This window comes from Scomber japonicus, chromosome 9, assembly GCF_027409825.1.
Source record: "Scomber japonicus isolate fScoJap1 chromosome 9, fScoJap1.pri, whole genome shotgun sequence".
Lineage (NCBI taxonomy): Eukaryota > Metazoa > Chordata > Actinopteri > Scombriformes > Scombridae > Scomber > Scomber japonicus.
In genome coordinates, this window is record NC_070586.1 from 17,644,179 (window position 1) to 17,670,335 (window position 26,157).

The window sequence follows — 26,157 nt, forward strand, 5'->3', positions numbered from 1 at the left end:
GAAAATCTGTTGCAAAATATCTTAAAATATATGTTCATGACTTCTGTTTCATTACATTGCAATTACAAGTCTTCTTTGTATTACAAAATAAAATTATAAAATGGGCAGCCTTTAAAAAAAAGAGAAAGAGACAATTTATTTGAAAATGGCAGTAATAGATTGGTGGGAGACACAAGTGGTGAAGGACAGTGGGTAATGGTGTCTTTGTTGCTGCCTCCTACCCATGAAGGCGGGGCCTTTAGCTGGTTACCAGGCAACAGAGCCCAAAGAACCGCCTCTTCCTCTGTCGGACCAGTGGGTAGGGAGTCAAGTTCAGCAAACTGCTGTCATCTGGGCAGGAGAACACAAACACACCACTGTCAAGTCAGTTTTTATAGTGTTTGTAGTTTGACACAGCGTTTTCCATGCAGTGATCAGTCATTTCTGATCAATCTTATAAAGTTAATGCTTGTAAAAGATTTTTAAAGTTTCACTGTTCCAAGGGATTATGAAGTAGGTATGTGAAAAAAGAGTAGTAGAGTAGTGTTCAGTTTCTATCTTACCTTGGTTCTTCAATGGTAAAGGCATCGTCTCCCTGAGTTTACTGAGAAGGTTCTTCATTTCCCTCATGTCCCTGCCATAACACAAATAAAGCCTTTTATGTAGTGTTCCTGTAAAATCTGTCATGTGATATTTTTTCACACATACACACAGACATACATACATACACACACAGAAACACCCAGGCCCACAACTTCAGCACAAAGTCACTTGCCTCAGTTTTTGCAGCAGCATAGTAAGTTGGGTAGTATTTGTTGAGTTGAGTAGTATTTTGCATAGTAAAATATGAAACTGAGTAATTTTGACACTTGATATAGAAAAACAACAATGCAATCTGTATCTACAAGATAACCAACAATGTGATTTTTATTTTCATGAAATAGTTACAGTCAAACAGTAAATGTTAAAGTGCAGCATACCATGTGAAAACTGGGTGTTATAAATGACTAATTATTAATATTTGATTGTATGGTTTCATAAAATAATCCAAGCAAGCACATTTTATTTTTATTTTTTTAACTTGCCAAGTATAATAATTACATTTACTGTAGCTTGTAAACAATGTACTGTAGGTTGGTATAGCAATTTGTAAGACAAATGCTTGTTCATTTTCAGAGGCATGTAATTTAGTTTTTAATAGAACATAAAATTGAAATTTTCCTCAATGCAATTACTGTTATAGAATTATTTATTTCAAAAACAAAAGACAAATCTGCTGTTAATTAATGATTACATTATTAGTCAGGTTGAAAGAGGAACATTGGAGGTGTGGTGCAATGAAATCACGTGTTTTAACTATACATGTGTGTGTTTTAAAAAAGTCATTAGCCATTAATTATGTAAACATAATGAAAAATATTAAGGCATCTATATTATCATATTAAGTTTCATTGTAATGTGGAGAAAAAACAAAAACAAAAAAAAAACAGATGTACATGTACATTCATTAACACCACAATAAATTCAAAGAAACACACACACACATCAGTCACAGAAGAACACAACATGCACCACAATACATTTACTGTCTACCTACTTTTCTATGTTTTCTATGTCGGTGGCCACCAGCCAGCAGAGTTGAGGGCAGTCAGTGGGGGAGGAAGAGGTGTCCTCCAGGATTGGGATGTCTGAACTCTCCTCGATCTTACTGTCGACCCCTGTGGGACCACAGGAATCCTTACCTAGATCACATAGGGGGCAGGTAGCGTACCAGAGAAGCAGAGAAGAAAAAAAAGTTGACCTAAAGTTATCCATCAAATCACACGATTATTATGAACTTCATGTTAAGGCTATAAAGAACTAGTTTATTCTTATCATTCATTCACAGATACTGCTTACAGGACTGATAGAGAAGGGTTTAGGTGATAATCTGTATCACACACACACATACACACACACACACACACACACAAATAACTCCATTGTCAAGTTTGTTAAAAGCTATACTGTATATGCCAGATTGCTTCTCATGTATTAACCTTTCCTGTGGAGCTGCAGGGAGCCAAGCAAGCAGACGGATTTGAGCATCTCAGTGATGTACATCTCCAGACAGCACTGCAGCTGGATGAACAGTCTACAGATCTCAGGGTGGATCTCCCCATCCTCTGGCCTGAAATGGCACATAGTGGGAACACAGTAAACTTACTGGCTAATTAGTACTTGAAGAACTCTAGATGCAAAAACTAACATAATGCATACAGAATAAAATCATAGTTCAGCTTTACAGAACATTTATTTTCTTAATCACAACAAAGCTTTATCACAAACTGATGGATACTTTTATGTCTCTGGGGGATTTGGGGTATATAGTCATATATCATCCAAAAATACTCAATAGTGGCAATGTGCTGTTCTCTGTCTTATGTTATTGTAAAATGAATCTCTTTTGGTTTTGGGCTGTTGGTGGGACAAAACAGGCAATTGTCACTTTGTACTCTGGAAAATAATCAGAATTCAGAATTGTTTTTTTTGTTTTTTGTGTGACTATTTTATGTTTTTCACTATTTTCGTTACTCTTCAATATTTCAATATTAATTATTTAACATACTTCAATATAGTAATACAGTAGAGTAATAATATAAAAAATCACCACAAAGTCTTTAAATGTCCTAAAATATCCTTAAATATCCAAACACAGCCTTTGTAGTATTTAATCCATTTATTACATGATTGACTAGATAGTTGATTTTGTCTTCTTTTGTCGTCAAAATTATTATATATCGAGTTGCAAAAATTTGAGTAGATTATGTGAGGAAGGAATATGATCGCTTACATCTGTAGATAAAACACTGAAAATAGTAAATGATCTCTGACTTTTGTAGTGTTTTTAATTTTCAGCATGCATGTCTTCTATGTCACACCTTAAACAGCCAACCAAATGTATCATCTTCTAATACAAATTAGATTACATAATACTAAAGCCTGCCTGTAATTAAATTAATATGACAAATAATCTCATAATAAACAATAACTTTTTAAAAAACAAACACTAAAACACGCAAAATTGAATCCTTCAGGTGACATAAACACTTAGTTTACTGAAGATAATAGAAGGAATCTGCTTCTTAAGACTTATTTCTGCTGCTTTATTTCAATAAAAGACAAGGTAACTGACTGCATTTTTCTTAATTGTATTTGTGGTGGCAGTATGTCAATATTTTAGCTTGTTAAACTGTCTGAGAATAAATAAATAAAATGTACTGAAGACATTCAAACATAAAATGCCCATCTGAGTATTTTTTTTATTTACCTAGAGCTGATCACTACCTTTTATGAGACACCACGGTAGCTTCACAACCATATAAATGTGGTGTTCAAGGGGAAGCTGCAGCAGGTGATATTCAGTGGGTGTGATATCACATGGGAAAGCGTCAGAGATGAAAGGTGTGAAACTTGCACCTGGTACAAATATTTCTCACACAAATCATGCTGTTGCGTTCCCCTCTTCCAATAGCAAGCATTGCCTTCCCATCCTTGTTTTGTCACAGTGCTGCCTACTACAGTACTGTTGCTAAAGCACAGCTGTCATCAATGCTATCCTGCTTATCAGCTTTCCTCTAGCACATTGGAGAGGCCCTGCATCACTCAAACCATTCAGACACACTGGCTTTATTTGATTAAAGGGGAATGATCTGCACTGTCTAATTCAAGCTCTGTGTCTCTAGTCATGGAGACGGACACTGAAATGGCCTGGAGAGCTTTAAGAGAAGGACATTTAGCGTATGTGATGGTGATGATTATGACAATGATGCTGATGCTGTTATCCGTGGGAACTTAGAGTTCTCTCTAAAGCTACTGCACAGTCTTTATTTCTATAGCACGAGCAGCAACAGCAGAAGCAGGAAATTCAAGCACAGCTGTCTTGGAAAACAGATATAATTGCATCTAGTTGTATAATTATGAGCCATATATTGGAAAAAGAATAGGGCCTGCATATTAAACTGCAGTGCAGAAGCAATTAAAGTAACTATGATGCTACTTTTCAATGGCTACTTGTGTGAGTCTGTTATGCATATGTGGTTCAAATTGCCCATTCATTAAGTGGAAAGATTGTGTCATGCATGTAACATAGAGTAAAGGCTATGCATTCTTGAATAACAATGTAGCATGTGGATTCATTATTGAACTACAAAATAGGTTACAGAGCTTAGTGAAGCTTAACCGAACACATTTGAGACTTATAAAATGCAAACTGTTTGAGGAAACATGGCACACTAATATGAAATGGGAGAGCACTGAATGTTTTTACAAGCCATGTTTATATATCTCCATATCAGTAAGGAATTGGTGCATTATTGATAGCCAAAGAAACCTGATGCTCTTGTTGTTCTAGCAGTGCCCTGATTTTGGCAAGCAGGTAGTACTGCAGACATCCTCCAAATCTCTCTCATCACTTGCTTCAGTCTGACTGATTGTTATTTATTCATTAAAACTGTTTACGACTGACTGTGACATAGGGATGTGCAATGACAGGATGTAACCTTATGTGAGTATGTGGGTATACTTGGGCTGTTTTTATGTATAGTATTTATTGATTATCTTTTATCTTAATTTTTTACTTTTTTATTTATTTTATTTATGAATGATGCACTGACTGGTGAGCACTTTAAACATTTCGTTGTACTGGTGACAATGACAATAAAGGATCTATTCTATTCTAAGTAAGTTTGAAGGTGCCAAGTCAGTTGGCAGTTTAGCTTCACTGAGGACCTTCAAATCCCAAGCCTCACTTTGCCCTTCTTGCACTGGCACCAATGAAGAGTAGATGTTGTGCTCAACGAAGAGTGCAGGCCAAGTTAACAGACAAGTCAGGCCTCTATTATCTGATATATGGAACGCTCACTGATTCAGAAAATGAAATAAGTGAAATAACTATCAGTCAAATCATTACTGTCATTGTTTTTGATCAAATTAAAACCGGATGATTTTGATACCTATAAACACTCCAGCAAACACTTGAACATTGTTAAAAAGCTACTTTAAAAATGCCGAAATGATCACAACAAAGACACAGCCCACAAGATACTCAGATACTCACAGACACAGCTCACAATACATTAAATGCGACAATGGAAAAGTCATTGGCTGCACATTATTATCTCTGAAATTCATCCTGGGAAGCATTTAACTTCCACTCCACTGCATGCATTAACGTTTTAGGCCCAGCTAATGGGAAGTGGTCAGTAACAATATGTTGTTGTGAATGCTTCCTGGTAAGGCTGTCCTATTAGAAATATCATGGTTTTTAAAACCCCCCCGCCCCCCACTAGTATCACACTAATGGAGCAGACACTCTGATATTTTTCTTTTAGTGTAGAGGAGCAGGCTTGAGTATATATGTGCCTAAAATGGGGATGCATATGCAAATTAGAGATGTACTTCAGTAAAAATGAGCTACTTTACAACTTTAGGCGCTGCAGTGTTGCAGAGCGCCCCCATTTAGTGCGATATACACTTTCAGCACCACGGCTAGATTCTTGCATTTTCAGCACCATGGACAGAGACTGTGCCTACTCACCCCGATATCAAGGAGAGACTGTGGTGTGCCGCTCTCGCCATTTCACAGCCTTTAGTTCTCGTCTTCAGCATTTCGGCCCGTAAAGAGGGGCAGTCGACAGTGATTTCGCCAATGGAGATGACCAGTTCACGGTACAGCGCAACAAGTGTATTGAATTCTTGGACGATCTGTGTTACAACGACATGATAAAATCACATACAAGTGAGTGAATACAGAGACGGCCTGGTAAAGTCAGCACTACACAAATGAAGCCAACCAACTTTTGCTTGGATAAGGCGTCCTGCACTAGTCATTGCAGTAGAATAGCATATATAGCCTCGGCCTGCATATTGACTTGTCAACATGAAAATGTGTCAGCCAAGAAGAAAATGCTGAAGAGCACTATATCCAGCCGTACTCCGTTTTTTTCTCACAAGGGACAAATAATAGATGCATGGCAGTATGCTTCAATAGAAATAGTATTTCAAAAATTGCAACCTTTCAGATATACGGTCACAAAAGTCAATTGATCCATGAGAGAAACAGCAAGTAAAGCATTGCCATTAAAACATCCCACAAAGTCAGAGTGCATGATGAATGAATTGATTTTTTTTATCGACGAGCGTCCTATTATGCTAAGTTTGGTTGTTTGCACAACCTCAAACCTTGAGATTGGGACACACACACACACACACACACACACACACACACACACACACACACACACACACACACACGGTCATTTTGTGAAACTCCTGCATAGCATCCTGCTGTACTCCTGTGCAAACCGTTCACTGATGTATGGCAGAGTGAAGTAAGCTATACATATAATCATTCCTGCCAACATCTGTCAAAACAGATGACATCTGTGCTATGATCACGCACACCCCCCTAGATAATCTTGTAATTCAGGCAATTTTAAGATCAGCCCAAACCACCCGCAGCTTTCCATACTCCAAATGCAAATCACACAGTCAATCTGCACGCCGAGATGATGTGTTTTGTCTTCACTGCCGACAAAGCAATGCAAATGCATACAGCTATTTTTAGGCTCCCAGACCGGGCTACAGTCTTTTTTTCTTTTTTTGCAGCTATTAACAGCTGTCGCTTGTGCCCCCTGTATGCACGGGATAAGTCGATCGACCAAGAACAAAGAAAGGTTGGGATAATAACAAAGCACTCTTTATCAGAGGCACCATGCAGGGATTGATATGTCGCAAACCTACCATTCTGCAGTCAGCCACGGCGCGCTGGGCTTTGCGGGTACTTTCGGTGCTCTCCCTCCGCTCTGGGTCTCGGTAAGGAGACTTGCCGATCTGGAAGATGTTCCCGGTGGATCTGGGGCGGTTTTTGCGCCCATTCGATGCAGAACTCATGCATACACATCCACTAATAAAACAGCCCTAATATAGAACGATTTGTCTTGTCAACCCCCCCGCCCCCCCACACCAAACTCCACCACTTTCTCTCTTCCTGCCTTACCGCCCAGCACCTTACTGTTCTCCTTATTCTCTCCTCCGTTTAAGCTCAATTCACCTTCGTCAACTACTGGCTGGGTTGAACCTCAATTATTGTTATTGCTATGTCTATTCCTCACGTTCCTCCCCTCTAGTGTGGGATAGGGAGCAAATCTTTTCCCAGACGAGCAGAGTGCAGGAAAAGTACCGGATGAGCGCCTGCGACTCCTCTCCGCATTGCCTTGACTGAGACGGGGCGCAAGTCACCTTCACTCCAGCAGCACACGGTGCACAGTGAAGACTTCACACCCAACCCGGAGTCCAGCTAGCTGAGGTGTCTCCTCTGACGTACCGATGTCGGAAGGAGACGATTGCATTCACGGATAGTCTCCAAATGCAACCATTTTTTATGATTGCGCGTTTCCATTAAGCACTAATAAGACGGCTGATACCGATCTTTTCTCAGCCTCAGAACCTCCTTATAGAGACAAAATGACGTTGCCAATGTGTCCGCTGACAATTTTTACAGTGTATAGTCAACACTCTGTGCCGGAGAAAATCTGTAGGCTACATCCAAATAAAAACTTAATTCCCGGTTACCGCGATCTGGATTCTGCTCCAAGTGTTTCCTCTGTTTCTTCGAGTGTTTCCAGTTAGTCAAGTGGGCCTATCTCTAACCTTGGAAAAGCAGCACAATACGAGCTTTTGCTGCAGGCCTGACGTGGCTTTGTGGCTGGCAACACTGCGCACCCAAAGAACGGGAATACTAATAGGGCCTATCAAGTCAGACCCCCGCCCTGAGCTGTAGGCAATATGAGCTCCTTAACGTGTGAAATTGAAGTTGCCCTCCACTTTTTGCCTTCACTGAGTAATTAAGTACAATCAAATCCCTTTAACTTAATTTAATCTCTGGTGAAGTCAGTTATGAGTTTAAATGAATTTCTATATACTATAGCATGTTCATATCATAACGACACAATTTTATTGAGATAAGCTCCTAAATATATTTTCCATTAATTTTAAAGAAATAAACAATAGCAATAAACAACCTTAACATTTTCCGAAGTTTTCTAAATGCGTCTGAATCCATTGCAGCTTTCAGTGGTGTGTATTTGTCCTTCCCTGTTTTTCACAACCACAAAGAGGACAGTGTGTAGTATATTCTCAATAGTCAATTTTACTGTATGACAAAGCTCCTTATAAAACTACATTACTATTTAATAATGAGTGCAAAGAAAGACTTTCAAAATCCATCTATGTAAGTGTTTTAGATACTTACATAGATGGAGGTAACCAAAGCCTTTATTTCCTACTGAGTGAGCCCAAATATATCCATTTGGGACTACTGTACTTCCTGCACAAGTTGGCTACTTCCCAACAGAGGTGACACCCTATATCCCAAGAGCCACTTTAATACCCAGCCCCCCCCAGACTGGCATCGCACCAGGCCTTTGCCGCTCACTGCAGAGTGTTGGGCTTACAATACATGATTCAGTACTTCCCCAGTAATGCAATTTATACCATAGCAAATTTCTATAATTAGTTTACAAATAATTTGCTAGTAGTGTTAAATAAATAACTTAAACATTAATGATGTATCAACTGAGAATTTATTAGTATTTCAGTGTATCTAAAGAAACAAAATGTTTGATGTCTTGTGAACAAATGTGTGGTTTTCAAATTAAAACGTTTACAAATGTATGAAGATGATTAGTTAAATATCACTTCATCATCAACTAATGCTGTATAAATTACTGATCGTTGTTTTACTATAAATGAGGAACCCACGACACAACTTTAATGCAAGCAGAGTTTGGTGAAATATGTCAGGAATATGCTTTAATTTTATTTTCTGTAACATACGTTTTCATTACCAAGAGGAACTTGAAATTATTTGCCACATCTAGAGAACCTTTATGCATGTATGTGTTTCTGTGTAAACTTTATTTGCCATGAAAAACACTGACCTTTCACATCCAAACTAAAAAAAGATAAAAAACATTAATTCCATTCAGAAATTGCTTTTAAAGAAACAAAAAAAACACAATTTCTCCTAATAAAAAACACAGTAAAACAATCTGGGAAGACATACTGCATAGCACAGTGCACCAATTTGTGAATTTTCAGTAGTGATTTTCGGAATCAAGTTCATGACAGTAAATGGGAACACAGAAGTTCACAACACCATAAACCACAATCACAATCCATACCAAACAGCATTTTCATTTCATTAATTTGTCTAATGATGCATTAACAGAAAAATCCAACCACTCATGTTATTGCTTGGATTCTTTTTTTTTTTTTTTTTTTTTTAAATTTTTTATTGTGGTCTGGCACTGTGAATGCGACTGACTTTATCCCAAAGTCAGCAGAGAGCAACAACTATTACACATGTAACAATATTGTCATCGAAATGCAATATAGTACATGTGGTTGAATTGTAATCTATTGGATATAAATCTGACATTTCCCTCTAAAATTATAAAATCACAATTTGAAAATGCATCTTTTTGTACATATAATAATGAGATGTTGGTAATGGTAATTGTAGGTATACATAACTGAAGTAATAGCAAATTGAATTTTTTCATTCAGTTATTCTGTTAAATGTGTAGTAATGAATACATTATACTATTTTGATGACTAGTCCAGATGTCTATACTGTTGATCAAAATTGTGAGCATTTATTGTCTGTAAGTGGATTCTACTCTGAAAGTAAACCCAGACCTGTTATATTAACTCCCCCCATACAGGAACAGAACAGTTGTGCAACCCACATTACATGTGCATCATATGGAGACAGAGAACATAGAACATTGGATTTTCATCCCCCTACACCATTTCCCCATTTCAATCATTTATTAATGAGAGACAACAAGCTGGCATGCTGCTGTTTTCCCTCCACCAAGCCATCCCACCTGCTTGAATTTCAAGGGGTTGTCAAATTGTCTTCTCAATAAACCCTACAGCTCAGTTTCCACCATTCCTACTCATATGCCTGCCCTCTGCTTCATCTTTAATGCTTAACTTTATCCTCATCTCTCCAGCCTTTCCTCTCTCTATTTTGTTCCATCTATGAGTGGTTAAAAGGAAGGGAAAAAGAGGTAACAGAGGAAGCAGAATATAAAGAAACCAATGACCCAGTTGACTGAGTAGATGTAGATGATGACCATGTCCATGTCAAAGCGCCAGCCTCTGGAATCATCCTCAAAGTCCATAGCATCCAAACGGTAGCCTCCGCCATGGGGGAATTGGCGTCTGGCAATGGGACTTGACTGCCTCTGGAAGCCTGGGTGAATGAGAAATGGTGCATATTATCTGGGGAGTGCTCATAGATTAGTTTAATGTGAGTTAGACTGTATCACACCTTAGTCCCAGGCCTACTCAGGTCTAAGACCTGTGTTACCATGGTAACAATCAGTGACACCAGCTGACCAGTAGCACCCAACAAACTGGAGGAAAACATGGCTAAGAATTTGTGTTTTGCTAACACTGTTATGTAGAGAACAATGATGAAGGAATGAGTTTTACAGACCCACTGGAGTAATCCACTGAAAATATATAAATATGCATCCTTACTCATACTTTCCAAAACCAACTTTTTAAAATCATATTTTTAATTTATGAAGCGTTAGCACTTAAATGTGAAGACTTGAGACACTTTTAGGAGCAAGTGTTTTGTTTTTTTTTCAAAACTAAAGAAAGAAAGGCAGTTAAGTTGCTGCGGTCTCCATGTGAAGCTTTTATAATTCCAAATGTGTGTTCTAATCTCAGCTACTAGTATTGTGCAATTTTGGATTAATTGATCCTGAACCAAGAAAATGTCTATGTATAAAGAATAAAATGCTTACCTCCAAAGATACGGAAAAGTTTTCTGCAGCTTGGAAGAGGCCACTTTGCACAACTTGCTTTCTGGAAGTTCTGTTTCCGGGACAAGTATTCCTTTGGAAAGAATGTCCTTGCTGTTTGGTTTAGCTCTGTGAGAAAGACAAAAGGACAAACTGGATGTTATTACCATATGGAGTGAGTGTCTTATTTACATTTCAACCTCTTGATATCCTGGATAGATTATGTTTGATTTATTCAAAATGTTCAGACAAAAATACCCAGCCACAGCATCACCAGACTCCTCATTTTCTCATTCTGCTGTTTCCGTGTGACCTTGGCTTTGCTAATCAACACAAGAATCTACAGTAATCTGCAATCTTTGTCACCTAATCACTAACAAGAGCTCTCAGTGTGTCTGCAGTCCTCATAACCACAGCCATTCTGCCTTTTTATGGTCACAGCAGTGTCCCTGCTGCTCACTCTCTCCTACATGCATCTAGAAGTAGGCCAATGTGAATCACAGAACTTCATTACTTATTCATAGATTTGTCCAAATCAGGCACTGTCCTATGTAATCAGTGTGCAGCGATCACAAAGCTACATAAAATATACCAGTACACATCTTACAAGTGAAAAACACAGATATTATTACATGCTCTTAGTACATATATCTACCACTGTCATTCATTATAATCAGTCACAACCACAATAAGACCTATGTACTGGATTTTGCGTTGCTGCAGTCTCATACTCCATCTACACACCCCAAGCAATCCCTTCTCCCCTGCTTGATCACCACTCAGTTGCACTTAGAAACAGGGTATAAAGCTTAAACAAGCATAAGGTACTGGAAGCAACATGAAGTGTGCAATACTATTTGAATGTGTCGCTGGGCAACTCATACTGTGACGCTATGACTGTTATGATTATTTATTGTAATTGCCTCGTATATATTATGTGCAATGTAGTTACTTTTTTTTTAGGAATTGTGCCGGTAACATCTGGCAGGGAGGACTGCCGATGGAAATCAGCCCTTGGCTGCAACTGGATTTTAGTTCTCTGAAAATGTTTAATGATGTACATTGTCCCTGTGTAGAAATAAATAAACCTATTATTAGTATAACATGAGAGCATTACACAAGGTAAGGGTTGCATTTTATGCTGGTACTACCCACGCTAAAAACATCTGTCCTCAATGCACTTTCCATCAAAAAGGAGTGAAATGGTCTTCCATCAAAAAGCACAAAATAAAAGTGTTGAGCTTGTGTTTGATTTTTTTCTTTGCGGTCTGGGTGACTCATCTGGTCAGAGCTGAACTAAAGGTCTACTTTGCCCCCTATGGGACATCTGCAGCTGGGCCCTCTGAACAATCTGCAGCTTAGATTTCATCTGTGTACAGCTGACAGAAGAATACACATATTGCTGCAAATATACATGTAATTATTACTTTAATATGCATTTGTAAGTCAGAGAAACTACATACCTTACTGGTATATTCTAAACCATGTATCTACCCCTTATCATTCAGTCTAGATACTAAGTAGAGGTTTTAGTAAAGGACAATAAGAATTCAAACCATGTGTATTGTACAGTAGTTGCTCTCTGCCCATTAGCTCACCCTTCTGGAAAAAGACATGTGTGATGACTGTTCTGCAGAGGGGGCAGGGAGTGTTGGTGGGGCTGTTCTTAGCCAGTGTCCTCAGACAGGGTTCACAGAAGATGTGATTGCAGGGGTGACACATGTAAGGGCTGAAGTACACATCCAAACACACAGCGCAGATGTAACCTTCTCTGTCCCTGGCACTCACATCGTCGTCATCCTCGCTGCTGCTGCTTGATGGATTGCCTGTTGAACTCTGAGTGAGGGGGAAAGGCAGGGGGAGAAGAGAAATGTTGAAACAATCAAGGATCAAGTGCTTGTTGAATGCTGATATATACTGTTTATGAGCATCCGTGCATGAGTGAACATATGTAATTTCTTCTATAACTGCAGACCTCCTGCTCACACAGAAACAACGTTTTTTCTTTTTTTTTTCTATCCTAAAATGCAGCGTCATATATGGGAAGAACTTATCAGATACACAGAGTATCTTAGTCTTCATCAAGTGAAGGAAAAATAACACACTGGAGATTTTATCCACAAATAGATGAGGTTATGAACATACATGATCACTATAAGATGTCATTGCACTAGCTGGAAATAAATACATGTGAAAATGCCTTCTTTTTGCATCTTCTTGAGATTTGTTCAAAACACTCTCCTTTTTATAAACTATATTTGATGAGGGTGTCAGGTGTGAGTTCAGCAGAGCAAAATACCTTCCTTCACATTTTCTCACATCTTACTGTAAAACCCTAACATTGTTAGAGAGAGCAATTTGACCTTGACACTGGCCTAAATCAAACTCAGAGAACAGAGAAAGTGTTAAGTAGTATCTCTTCCAGTAGAATATTATCGTTTTTGAGTAATCTATTGAAGTTTGGCACAGTATGACTTGGGCTTTCACAATTCTGTAAAATTGTGCTTTGGCTGCAGATGGCCAGCCCTTTATTGTTTTTTATCTAGCTTGTATCCTTTTATTACATACAGCACAATACCCCTGCCACATCCACTGTTCATACTCCCCTCATTTCCTCAGCTTTCAAGTTGCCCTACCTCCCAAGAGCCTTTGCACCTATATCCACACCCAGTTTCCCATTTTCAAATCCCTACTACACCTCATATGAGAGGATGTAATGAAACTCATATTGAGAACAACATCTGGGGCACCTGAAGTCCCTCCACCTCTTCCTCAGACCTATGTTGAAAAACCCCAGGGATTTGTGCCTGAAACTCCAGTCTTGGAAAATCCTGGGGGTGTTTCCAGAGTAATTACCACCTTCTCACCCAGGGGGAGCTCCTGGGAGTTCCCTGTGGCACCAACCCTGCTTCCCATGGTGTGCCATTAACACAGAGGAGAGAACACAGAATACACAGCACCGACATAATTGTGGATACTAAGGCTCTCTCCTGGCAACATTCAATGTAACATGGCAGCTTTGTGTTTTGGTTACGTTGGTGAATATATACACAACTTAAGTTTAAACTAATAAATTAACGTATTCTAGTGGAAATTCTTCTTCAACTTTACCACATTAAATAACATTAAATATCTTGATTTCACTAATAGAGTGACTGCAACACTAAACAGAAAAAGTGGCTTGTGTAAACTTAAAAAAAAATGAAATTATTTTTTAAGGACAATAAATGTTTCCACAGAGTTTAAATGTGGCCTCAATTGACATGCTGCAACTAAAATCATACTTCAACTACTGTGTAGCATCAATTAAAGCAACTATATAAAAATAACTGATCGGTTCAGCCATTACCTCTCAGAATGAAAACACTTCCTGTAGTTGGATGACAACACCTGCTTTGATCTTTGGGCTACTTCATGTGAAAAGTACGGTACAACATTGTACATAAGAGTTCCATAACATTCTAGCAAAGGAGCTACAACTGTTATAGTTGCAGTAAAATCCATGGCAATTGAGCAGTGGAAATAAATACAGAAATTATCACTTGTTTTGTAAGTACAAATCTGAAGAAGAAGTTGAGGGTACAGTCTCTTTAAGTACCAAGTGTTGCAGTGGAGTTGATCAATGGCTACTAGCACTCTCCACATGATCATGTGCAAATGTGCAGTTTGGAAAGAGCCAAAACAAGAGCTTGCATACTCAAGAAGCCTTAATAATGATAATTACAAGTAATTTCCTCTGAATAAATAATATTTTGTAAGAATTGTTAGACATTTTAGGAAATATACTCATTTTCCCCAAGAGTTAATCAAGAAAATCCATAGATCTCTCATATGTGCATGATCTATGGCGCTAGGGTCAGAAAGCAATTAGTTTAGCTTAGTTTAAAGAGTGGAGGCAGGGGGAAACAAGTATACTGGCACTCAAATATAGTTTGAGTGCTGAATATAGTTAAAATATATACCAGGCCAATAAAGCTCATTAATTAACACATTTGTTTGATTCACACACAAAAGGAAAGCTAAAAAATGAAAAGTTGTGGGCTGGCCAAGTGCAGTGATCCTGGAGTCTTGCTATAAGCATGAGGTTGCTATGCGCTGAGCCAAGAAACTGTTAAAGCAAGTAACTCCTTGTAAAAACATGAGACTTTTAAACATCTGTAGGCATACTGATTAAACAAATGAGATGCAACATGTTAATTAGTGAGCTTTAAAGGTGTTAATAGGCTTACTTTTGAACTTCTTATGAAGCCAAACTTTCTGCTTCTTGTCTTTATTCGAAACTAATCACCTCTTGGCTCCAGCAGAAATATCTGAAACCCCTTAATGCATTTTCCTCATGCTAGAAAATGTAATTTACTTGCTTCCACAGAAACCATCAGAAAATAATGGATATAAGTATATTCGCTTGAGCCAGATATTATGTACTGTATCTACATGTTGGTTTAACATATACAGTACATTCCAACTTCAATAGGAGGAGAGAGGAATATGCTAACTAAAACAATATACTCAGCAGGAAGGCACAGCATTAGGAAATGAATATTGTCTGTTTCAAAGCAACTGATTCTATTCAGTTTTCTCTAATTCAGCAGTCAGAATAATTTCAATCCGCCAACGTGACAGGACATCTGCAGCAACCAATCAAAATGGAATCTGCTCTTTTGTCTGACTGGATTTGAAGGGCTCTTTGCACGAGCCTCATCATGCAACTAATTCAGATGTAACCCCACTTTAAACTGCACAGACAATGGCTATTGAGATGAGCTGGGTGCTGATAGGGCTGTCGAGAGTCAGAATCTAGATGAAATGAACACACGCAGACACACATGTACAAATACACATATAGCCACACACAGTCATTTGATTGTGGATGAAATGCAGCAATATTTAATTCTGATTTTTGTTACGATTGTATTATACTGCACACACACAAACACACACAAGCCTTTACTTCATTGGATATTTATGCATTAGCCATCTTAAAATGTAAATAAAACTTTAAGTGGATTGATTAGGTTATTTAAGGCTGAAACTGTCTGAAGGGCCTCACTATCTCAGGCCATCATAGTTTGCTGTGTCCACCTATTATTTTTTTTAAATAGAAGATCCATAGAGGTATTTTTGCTTATTCAGTGTAAAATATCCTATTTAAAGCAAACGGATAAATACTGCACATGAAGAAGTCAGACATGATAAAGCAGATAATCACTTCTACTTCTTCCTGTTTCAATAATTCACTAGAACTTACATTTCAGGACCCGTTTTCATATTGACAGCTCAGGTAATTGTGTCATTCACCTGTCTGCTCTCCTGCAGTTGACTTTGTCTCCATCTCTCCTTTCTCCTCTGCCTCCTCCTCAGACACCTAATCCTGTTCTTCTCTCTTTTACTCAACCTCCTCTCCCCAAAAGGAGCAGATGGCAGCAGCACAGCTGAGGTCAAGGTTTGATTTGACACCTCCATCACGCCACTGCCTCCTTCCTCGCCGTCCTCCACCTCCTCTTCTTCCTCCTCCTCCTCTGCCTCATCCTCTTCTTCTTCTCCTAGCTCCAAGCTGGTAAGAGAAGGGACGTGTGTCTGAGTCCTATGGATTTGTGATGACCGTGCTATCCCTGCACCTGTCCTTACTTCTACCCAGAATGGATCAGGATCTCTGGATGAACCAGGTAGGGAGTGATGTAGTTCTCCTGCAGCTGTCCTGGAAGAAAGTCTCTGAGGTGATAGAGGTGTGGATCTGGTTTGGATGGGAGGCTGGGGGAGAGCAGGAGACAAAGTCCTCACAGCTGGTCGAGGGGATTGGGGGTTTAAATTGGCAGTACTGATCCAGGAGCAGACAGTGCTATGAGGTCTTGGACACAAGTATCCTCTCTGCAAGTTGTTTGATCCCTCTGCAAATTCAAATGAACTATTTAAATGGATGTCAGAATTACTGCTAGACAAACTGTCCATACTGCCTCCTCCCTCTCTGTTTCCATCTCCATGTGTCTCAGTTCTCTCAGTCTTTCTTAGCCTTTGTTTTCCTCTTTCTTTGCCATTCTCTCTGCTTCCTACATGCTCAACTCTCTGTCTTTCTTCATCTCTGTCTTGATTTCCTTCTGTCCATCTTCTTCTGTTGTCCTCACTGCAGGTCTTTCTGTGTGCTTTCCTTCCAGGTAGGGTAGGTCTCACCAGGTGCTCCACACTGCTCGACCTTCCTTCTCCCACTGGATTTGCATTCCTCCGCCGAGGCTTTGCTACCCTCAAGTGTAGGGTGTCAGTCTCGCGGTTACTGTCCTCTTCACCGGCATCATCGGTTCCATTTTCTCCAACTCTGCTTGAGCCATATACACCAGTGGCTCCCACATGGGAGCTCATGATGGCACTTTTAAGCCCCTCAGTGACCACCAGAGCACATCTGATGAAACTTCAACCAGCTACCCTGGTCTTTCCCCTATCATCCTTCCCTCAGTCTTCTCTCTGCCCCCCACTCTTTCTTGATGTATAGGTTTAAGCTATTTTTCCAAGAGTTAGAGGGACTGTTCCAGTGTAGAGGAGGTGAGTGTTGCAGCACTCTGGCCTGGCCTATCCTGCCCCTGTTAGCCCCCTGGGACATTCCACACTGTTGACAAAGACAAAGTCCCCCTGGTGAGCCCCATTACAATAGGTGCACTGCTCATGGCCTCACTATTGTTCTGTGTGTAGAAAACACATTGCTATGCAACCACTGAACACACAAAAATATGGTGAAAAAACCAGAGCAACCTTTTTTTTCACATCCACTACCATGGTGTCAGCTTTTTTCACTCTCGGGTTGATAGGCAGAGCTCAGTGTGACTGGTTGTGTACGTGTGTGTGTATGTGTGTGTGTGTAGCAGTCATGGAAAATGTAGTTCCTCTAAATCTTCTTTTATTTAATGTCTGATTTTCAGTTTATGCTGATTCAGCATTGTCAAAGACTTTCAGTGTATTGCACCTCAGAAACTCCCAGACAAAAAGAAAATGTCAGGATAACCTGTACAATGGTGTTTTGTTCAGGTAGGTAGATTCATTGTTCCTAAACAGAGCATACACGTAGGAAGAACAAACCGAAACGAAAAAAAGTGTGAAATCCAAGATTATAATAGGATAGTTTTGGCTTAGGGTTAAGTTAACATGAAATTTGCTCATTCCTGGGACTTATGAGGCAGGTTGAAATGTCAAAAGGGGATCGAGGATTTTTTAAATGAATGTATATAATTTCATATGTCCATAAATAAGTCCAAGATTCTGACCACTGGCATTTTAGGAGTGAATGTGATTATATATTATGTGATTAAATATTATTTTTGGTTTTATCTTTTATATCATACATTTTATGAATAAAAATCACCACTTGTTTTGCCTCATTGTTTCAGATGAGACTGGCAGGTTCTCATACTGTGCATTATTTTATTGGTCTTGGTATTTAATGAAATATACATTTTCATCATTACTTGTGCTGACACTATTTACACAACTCTTGAAAATGTTTATAATTACATGATACTCCATTCCAAAGCATAATGGTCCACACTGCAAATAGTTCCTTGGTTAATAATAAGATAATGCTTCACAAGTTGGTCCTCAATCCAGACTTATTATTATACCATTATTTCACAATGGTGTAGGCAAATGGTGAACTTTAATGGAAGTTAGTAGGTTAAATTATGTGAAACATTGAGCGTCTCAAGAAAGCTGTCTTGGGCCTGTCCTCTTCACAACTTTTGCTGATGATCTTCTTCTAGTGTTAAAAAAGGATTGTGCCTCAATTTGCCAAGTGATTTAAATAAAACAAACAAACAAACAAATCTAAAGCCTAAAGTCCATGCCTTTGACTCAATGGGGTCCTAGTGCCAAGCGTTAGAATATACTACAATTTAGGCTCCAAATCACTTCTGAAAACCCATGTTGCTTTGAAATGATATGTTTTCCCATGTATATTTGGTACTGTCTGCAAACTGTTAAATAATAATAATATTAATGATGAATAATATATTTAAATCTTCTTTGCATAACAAATGTCTCACACATTTGTTATACACACACACACAAACACACATGCGCGCGCGCACACACACACACACACACACACACACACACACACACACACACACACACACACACACACACACACACACACACACACACACTCTGCTGTGTATAACTGTTCCATTCCAAAATTCCATTAGAACACTGAGAGTTCTGTGACCTCACAATGTAAGTGTTCCGTCATTCTGATTTAAGAGACATTTTACACTTCAGTTCAGTTCAGTCCAGACTTACTCTCCACAGTGAACACTGCTGAGTCATTATCTGCACGAAACTACAAACAGTCAACCGAAAGAGCAAATCACACCACTCTAAGTGAGGAAACTTGCAAGAAAGAAAAGTCATTAAGAAGAAGACGAAAGAAAGACAAAGACAAAAAGTACACTCAGTACTTCTAAAGATGCCTGGAAACAGACATGTAAGTACATTTAAGTTTAGATTTTAGATATTAATTTGCACAATTTCAAAATGTTAAAAAGGTGATTTAAAAAATGTAACTGAGACAATTATGTGAAGCAGCAACAGAGAGTGAGTTTTCTCAATGCCAGCTGGAGGACAGGTCACTTCTGTTCATCCTGATTTACACACAGACAGGACAGAAAATGTTCAGCAATAGTACCTGAACAAACTACATCACAAACTGTACAAGCTACATATTTAATTGCATAATTACCTAAAAATATTCAAACAAATATCAATAAAATTTTGGTGATATGTTTTTAATGCCCAGCTTCATAAAAAATACAAAAAATAAAAATGTTAAAAAAAAATGCTTAAGTCTCAATTGATACAATAATAATACACAATTATTTTCATCCAGTAAGTATATGGACAGTTACACATTTTTTGTTCTACAGGCCCTGTGCTTCAGCACATTCAATTTATATAAAATGATGGATACTACAATAAAGTACTGAGTCTCAGCTTTAATTTGAGTAGGTTTCCATTAATCTGTATATGCTGTATATACCACATTGATTTATCACGTGAAAATTCATGTGCTGTTTTTAAGGTGTAACACATTAACTAGAATGTAATGACAAACTAGGGTAAAAAGAGACAAGAGGGATTGATTTAGTGTTTGAAAATAAGAAATTTAGTTATGAATTAGAACATATATACAACACAGATTACAAATTTCCATATGCAATGTTTGCAGTAAACAGTTTAGTGAAAGGGCCCATCTTCATTTGGTGGATTTAGATCTATTTATTTACAACTGCTTAGATAGTTGTCTGAAATTGTATTTAAGTGGAATCAGATTAAATTAGGTTTTCATTTAAATTTTCTGAAATTGAATGGTCAATTTTTAATTTGACACAAAGACAATTTAAAGATTTCCTTTAAGTTTAAAATTTAAAAGACAGGGTTTGGATACATCTTCCACCACTGCTTGTACTGTAGTAGTAAAGTTTGTGTTTTCTCCACTAGACTCCTGATTCAAAGGAAAAAGAAGCTGAGGACATGGATGAAATCTGGGGACCTCCTGAAACAAATCTTGATGATTTGATGAATTGTGACGACCTTTGGGAGGATAAAACGTTCATCCGCCCTCGCTCCCCTTCAACCGTCAGCGAAGACAGCAGGACAACATATACCTCTTGGGGTTCCTGCACTGACTCAGACATCTCTGAGACAATCGCGCCATCTGATCAGAATGTTGATGATGTGATTAGAGACGTATGCTATAGCTTTCTGTATCCAGATAACCTGGAGGAAGAGGAAGACGACCTTGGAGACAAAGATGAGGTCCAAACTACTGAAATAGAATCAAGCTCCAGACTGTCCATCAGGTCAGAGGAGAGCACAAGGCCTGTCACCAGCACTTCTTCATCCTCCTCCATAACAGTCATCACTGAGGAAGCAAAAATGATTGTCGCTCAGGTGATTGATGACGCCATCAAGACACTGCAGTCAACTGAGACTCTCATGAAACTGCATTCCACTGATTTTGCCAGCAAAGCCGCTAAAGATAAAGTACCATTCAGCGTCACTTCTGCTGACAGCTGCCCCCTATCCATGGACAACACAGCCAATAAGGCCCTGGAGGGAGCCGTGGTAACCATGAAATCGTTTCTCACAGGACAAGACAGTACTGTAAAGAGAAAGATTCAGACACAGAATAATAAAGCGGAGAAACTGGCAAGACGATGTAACCACAAGAGGAATAAGTCACTGTGGAAAAAGTGTTCAAGTATATGGCGGAAGAAAAGGATTCATCCAGCACAAGTGGAACATTTGGATGAGTCAGTTGAGTCAGGCAGCACTGACTTGAAATCTGGATGCACTGAAGAGAGCAAACATGGCACTCCTTGTCCCGGAGAGATGTCTACTTCACTAGAGTTAGTAGTAGAATATGTAGAGGACATGACATTAAAAGACACAAGAAATATTAATCAAGACCATGATGATGTTGAGGAGACCAAAGAAAAGAAGAACAAAGGATTCTTTGGTTTCTTCCGTAGGATCTTCTCAAAGGTGAGGATACATTTATATGGAAGTTGTAATGAGTGACACTTTAAAATTACACTAGAGTAGATACTAGACCAGATCCAACCAGACAACATTCAACTTCCAGTAAAGTCTTCATGAATTCATTGAATCCATAAAATCTCTTCTTGACCAAAAAACAATCCCCATCTCTCAATGACATTACTTGTCATCTTTTTGTTGAACTGTTTATTTTTGCTTCTGTACTGATCTGATTTGTTCTTTTTATTTATTCCCCAAAAGAAGAGGAAGATGAAGACTGAGGACAAGAACAAGGCAGTTTCTGCTGAGAATCAGTCTATACGGCTTCCTTTGTGGAGGCGGCTAATGGGCAGCAGTTCAACAAACATCCATCCCCTTACGAATTAAAGACCAGAATCAAGATCAGCTAGCCCAACCCCTTCCCTCCACTTTTACTTAACTTTTCCGTTACTCTTTCTTCCCCTCTCCCTCTCTTCTCCTTCTCCTTCTAAACCCACCCCTTATCCCAAGTTGATACCAGCTCCTTCTCCCCCAGCAATATTTATTTATTTATATTTTTTTTATATATTATTTATTTATTTATTTTTATATGTATTATTTATTTATTTATTTTTATATGTATTATTTATTTATTTATTTTTATATATATTATTTATACTATATATACTATGTTGTGTGTGTGTGTGTGTGTGTGTGTGACCCTTGTAACCCATCAATTTCCGACTCTTGTGTGTGTGTATGTGTGTGCCTTGTGTGTGTGTATGTGTGTTTTTACAGTGTTGTATAAATATGTAAATATATAAATACTTGTTTTACAGTGTTTTAAAAATATGTAAATGTATAAATACTTGTTTTACAGTGTTTTAAAAATATGTAAATATATAAATACTTGTTTTACAGTGTTTTAAAAATATGTAAATGTATAAATACTTGTTTTACAGTGTTGTATAAATATGTAAATGTATAATTACTTGTTTTACAGTGTTGTATAAATATGTAAATGTATAAATACTTGTTTTACAGTGTGTTTTAAAAATATGTTAATGTATAAATACTTGTTTTACATTGTTTTATAAATATGTAAATATATAAATACTTGTATAAATGAGCATTTGAAAATTCATGGTTCTTGTAGTTTGTTGGACACTTACATGATAAGAATGAAAAGGAACATTTCAACAAATCAGGCTGCCTATATCATACAGAAATAGCCATTGCACGGTAAAGGAGTGAGCCATTAACTGGTATTTTATGAGTTTATTTGATCAATGAATTCACTTTCAATGATAAAGAACATCAATACCATCAGAGTGACAACTGTGAGCAGCTGCTTAAAAAAATCTTACTGTTCCCTCAAATATTTTATTACATAACAGATTGTCAGTGCTGAGCAGATCTTAAACTTCTCTGATGAAAAGCCTACAACACTCAAAATGATAAAAAAAAAAAAACACACAGCAAGCCTAACCAATTAAAGGTGACTCTCCAGTTTATATTCTAGTAAAAGGAACAGACAAAATGCAGAACTATTGTGAAACTGTACATTGCCATACAAGCTGACAACCTGAAGTACATAAATTCTGATTTATTTAGTGTATTGTGCACAAAAGTCCTGCAGTGTTCATTACAGCAGAAATTTGCTTCGTTGGACCAAGCAGTTGGACAGAATGACTGGCATGATAGAGATCTTGTACCTGAGTCTTGTTCTGCCCACTGTGACTGATCAAAGACCACAGAAGAAGACATGGTAACCTGGATGTGTCAAATCAGGGAGAAAATACACTGGAAAACAAGAAAGTGTTGTGTTTGACTGCAGAATGGGATGTTAACCTGTCTAGCCGTCACCACCGCTATGTGGCCTGCCCTGTTGATTTTCTAGTTTCTGTCTGCAATTTCTGAAAGCTGACTTAGTTTATTTATCTCAGGACTCTGAGATGGAGACAAGAGCTTGGTCCCGTCTGCCATCTCAGCACTCAATAACCTCCCCCAATAACCTCATATGGACCCAGCCTCCTCAGTGTGATAAATGTGTCTGGTGGTGTGTGTGCAGTGTGTGTGTACTTATATGTTCTCAATGTTTGGTGGTGTTTGTATAGCTGTTGTGTGTATGTATATTGTTTGTGTCCGGTAGGTCTCTTGACAGATTAAGAAAACGAATTTCCCTTTGGGACAATAAAGGCTATCTATCTATCTATCTATCTATCTATCTATCTATCTATCTATCTATCTATCTATCTATCTATCCATCCATAATTGAATGTAATTAAGAAAAAGGTAACTGGAAATTGCTGTGTGTTATTTTAGAAATGTTTCTTTTAAGATGCCTTTTCTATTACACATTTCAATATATAGTTTGGAATTTAAACTTTTATGTTTAGCCTTTACATTTTAGATTTTCTATGTCACTTCTCTTTACAATTGTCCATTTCACAAAATTTTGCATAATTTTCCTCTCCATGTCCAATTTTCTTTATTAAAAACATTGAATTATGGCCTGATTATCCGCAGTTCCAAAAAATAATGCCATTGTCATTTTTCTCCATTTCCCATGCTCTCCCACTCCACCTCAAATAACGGGAGCCTTGTACTTACTGCCTCAAACTCACAGCACCGTTTTAATAGGCCATCATTTAGTTCAGTACCGGCTGTGGGCAGAAGATGGCAGCAGCTCTCCTCTGTGGCCTGTCTTGGCTCTGTCCCTGGTTCTGAAAGTACCTTTCGCCTTCAACACTCTGAATTTACCTTTCTCTCCCACCCGGCTCAAATTGCAATGTTGCTCCTTTCAGCACTCAGTCTTCACTTGTTTTTCAGTGTACCTATAATAAACTTCTACATCCTACAATAAAGAATAGTTTCAAATTAAGCCAGTTTAAACGAAAAGGACTATTGAAGTCATAAAAGATTCAAATAATTGTTTGGTGTCCACCTTCAGCAGCCCGCCGACAGATATCCTGATAGTTTTGCAATGATTGGGTTTATCTTCGTTAGTCCTGACTAACACCTACCATCTGGCGTCTACATTTTAAAAAAAGATGCTAAACACTACGCGCCGTGATCCACTGTCTGCAGTTAAAAACGGGAAAAAGAGGCACAAAACTCCAGGGCGACCTCCTCGTAGTCTGACGTACCCAAAGCTGCTGGTATAAATTAATTCACGGCGTCACCAAGCTCAGATGATTCGCAGTACCAGTGAGCGCACCCGACTGTCAATACTCACAGGCTAAAACACATACAACCCCCTCTCTCGCACACACACATACACACAAACACACACACACACACATACACACACACACACACACACACACACACACAGAAACACGTCTGCGTCATGCGTCCTGAGAGCGACGGCACGAACTCGGTAACTCCAATGGACCCCGGTAAAACGCACAGAAGCAGCAGTCTGAAGGGCTGACTGTGTCCTGCTTATCTTCCCAGCTGCGTGCCCCCCACAGTTGGGAAAGTTGCGGTCTGAGTGTGGTCGAATTATGGATTTTATAGTAACAAGCAGCAACGACAGCAACGCCACCAGTAACTACCCTGCCGGGGTGGACGTGGTTGCCGACTGGGACACGGGTGAGAATGGCACGGAGACTGGGTCTCTGCCAGAACTGCTGCTGAGTTACCAGATTATTACCTCTCTGCTCCTGGGGGCCCTCATCCTCTGCTCCATATTTGGCAATGCATGCGTCGTGGCCGCCATCGCCCTGGAGAGATCTCTCCAGAATGTGGCTAACTATCTCATCGGATCTCTGGCCGTAACAGACCTCATGGTATCGGTGCTGGTTCTGCCAATGGCGGCCCTCTACCAGGTTTTGAACAAGTGGACCCTGGGGCAGGAGATCTGTGATTTATTCATCTCTCTGGATGTACTGTGTTGCACATCATCCATCCTGCATCTGTGCGCAATTGCCTTGGACAGGTACTGGGCCATAACAGATCCCATTGACTATGTAAATAAACGGACGCCAAGGCGAGCTGCAATCTTGATTAGCGTGACTTGGCTAATTGGTTTCTCCATCTCTATTCCGCCTATGTTAGGCTGGAGAAGCGCCGAAGACAGAGCGAAAACTGACGCCTGCATGATCAGCCAGGATCCGGGCTACACCATCTACTCCACATTTGGGGCTTTCTACATCCCTCTTATTCTCATGTTGGTCTTGTACGGGCGAATATTTAAGGCTGCACGGTTTCGGATACGAAAAACGGTCAAGAAAACACAGACAGCAAAAGCATCAGAGAAGTGTTTGACTGTGTCTCCGGCGATCTTCCATAAGAAAACAAACGGGGAGTCCAAACCCAGCTCTCCGTGCGTAAACGGCGCAGTGAAGCATGGAGAGGAGGGCGAGTCACTGGAGATCATAGAAGTTATCAGCAACTCAAAGACCCACCTGCCTCTTCCTAACACCCCACAGTCATCGCATGGCTACGAAAACATGAATGATAAAAACTCGGGAGCAAAGAGAAAGATTGCGCTGGCCAGGGAACGCAAAACGGTTAAAACACTGGGCATCATCATGGGAACTTTCATCTTCTGCTGGCTGCCCTTTTTCATCGTCGCATTGGTGCTGCCTTTCTGTGCAGAGAGCTGCTACATGCCCGAGTGGCTGGCCGCAGTCATAAATTGGCTGGGTTATTCCAACTCTCTCCTCAACCCCATCATATATGCCTACTTCAACAAAGACTTCCAAAGTGCTTTCAAGAAGATTATAAAATGCAAATTTCACAGACCTTAACCACACACAGTGAAAACATCTGTGTTCACCTACATTTGGAGTAATTAAACGGACAGCAAGAA

The 26,157-nt window shown here is 39.0% G+C and overlaps 3 protein-coding genes across 4 annotated transcripts; 1 reads left to right on the top strand and 2 right to left on the bottom strand.

Annotated features, from left to right (window-relative positions):
* Positions 1-238: 238 nt before the first annotated feature.
* On the bottom strand, positions 239-6,912 carry rgs7bpa (regulator of G protein signaling 7 binding protein a). Of its 2 annotated transcripts, none has more exons than XM_053325752.1 (6): positions 6,781-6,912; positions 5,558-5,724; positions 2,019-2,149; positions 1,577-1,721; positions 543-613; positions 239-330 (listed from the first exon to the last, which is right to left on the bottom strand). In XM_053325752.1, exons 1-6 carry the CDS (start codon positions 6,910-6,912, stop codon positions 239-241), a joined length of 738 nt encoding a protein of 245 aa, XP_053181727.1. The 2 variants fall into 2 exon arrangements, with proteins under 2 accessions (XP_053181727.1, XP_053181725.1); XM_053325750.1 differs by having other exon boundaries at positions 6,763-6,912.
* A 3,164-nt stretch (positions 6,913-10,076) lies between these two features.
* On the bottom strand, positions 10,077-16,304 carry rnf180a (ring finger protein 180a). Its single transcript, XM_053325529.1, has 5 exons — positions 16,140-16,304; positions 15,588-15,638; positions 12,440-12,677; positions 10,845-10,970; positions 10,077-10,282 (listed from the first exon to the last, which is right to left on the bottom strand). The coding sequence occupies exons 1-5, from the start codon at positions 16,302-16,304 to the stop codon at positions 10,077-10,079; spliced, it is 786 nt and encodes a 261-aa protein (XP_053181504.1).
* An 8,543-nt stretch (positions 16,305-24,847) lies between these two features.
* On the top strand, positions 24,848-26,095 carry htr1aa (5-hydroxytryptamine (serotonin) receptor 1A a). Its single transcript, XM_053325330.1, has one exon. The coding sequence runs from the start codon at positions 24,848-24,850 to the stop codon at positions 26,093-26,095; it is 1,248 nt and encodes a 415-aa protein (XP_053181305.1).
* Positions 26,096-26,157: the final 62 nt, after the last annotated feature.

Excerpts from the sequence above, each read along its gene's own strand:
- rgs7bpa (XM_053325750.1), bottom strand. The coding sequence starts at position 6,912 with ATGAGTTCTGCATCGAATGGGCGCAAAAACCGCCCCAGATCCACCGGG. Across the intron at positions 5,725-6,762 it reads CCGTGGCTGACTGCAGAATG|ATCGTCCAAGAATTCAATAC; the intron begins GTAGGTTTGCGA and ends GTTGTAACACAG. Across the intron at positions 331-542 it reads TTTACCATTGAAGAACCAAG|ATGACAGCAGTTTGCTGAAC; the intron begins GTAAGATAGAAA and ends TCTCCTGCCCAG.
- htr1aa (XM_053325330.1), top strand. The coding sequence starts at position 24,848 with ATGGATTTTATAGTAACAAGCAGCAACGACAGCAACGCCACCAGTAAC.
- rnf180a (XM_053325529.1), bottom strand. The coding sequence starts at position 16,304 with ATGGAGGTGTCAAATCAAACCTTGACCTCAGCTGTGCTGCTGCCATCT. Across the intron at positions 15,639-16,139 it reads AACTGCAGGAGAGCAGACAG|ATTCTGACTCTCGACAGCCC; the intron begins GTGAATGACACA and ends CATTTCATCTAG. Across the intron at positions 10,283-10,844 it reads ACTTTTCCGTATCTTTGGAG|GCTTCCAGAGGCAGTCAAGT; the intron begins GTAAGCATTTTA and ends TCATTCACCCAG.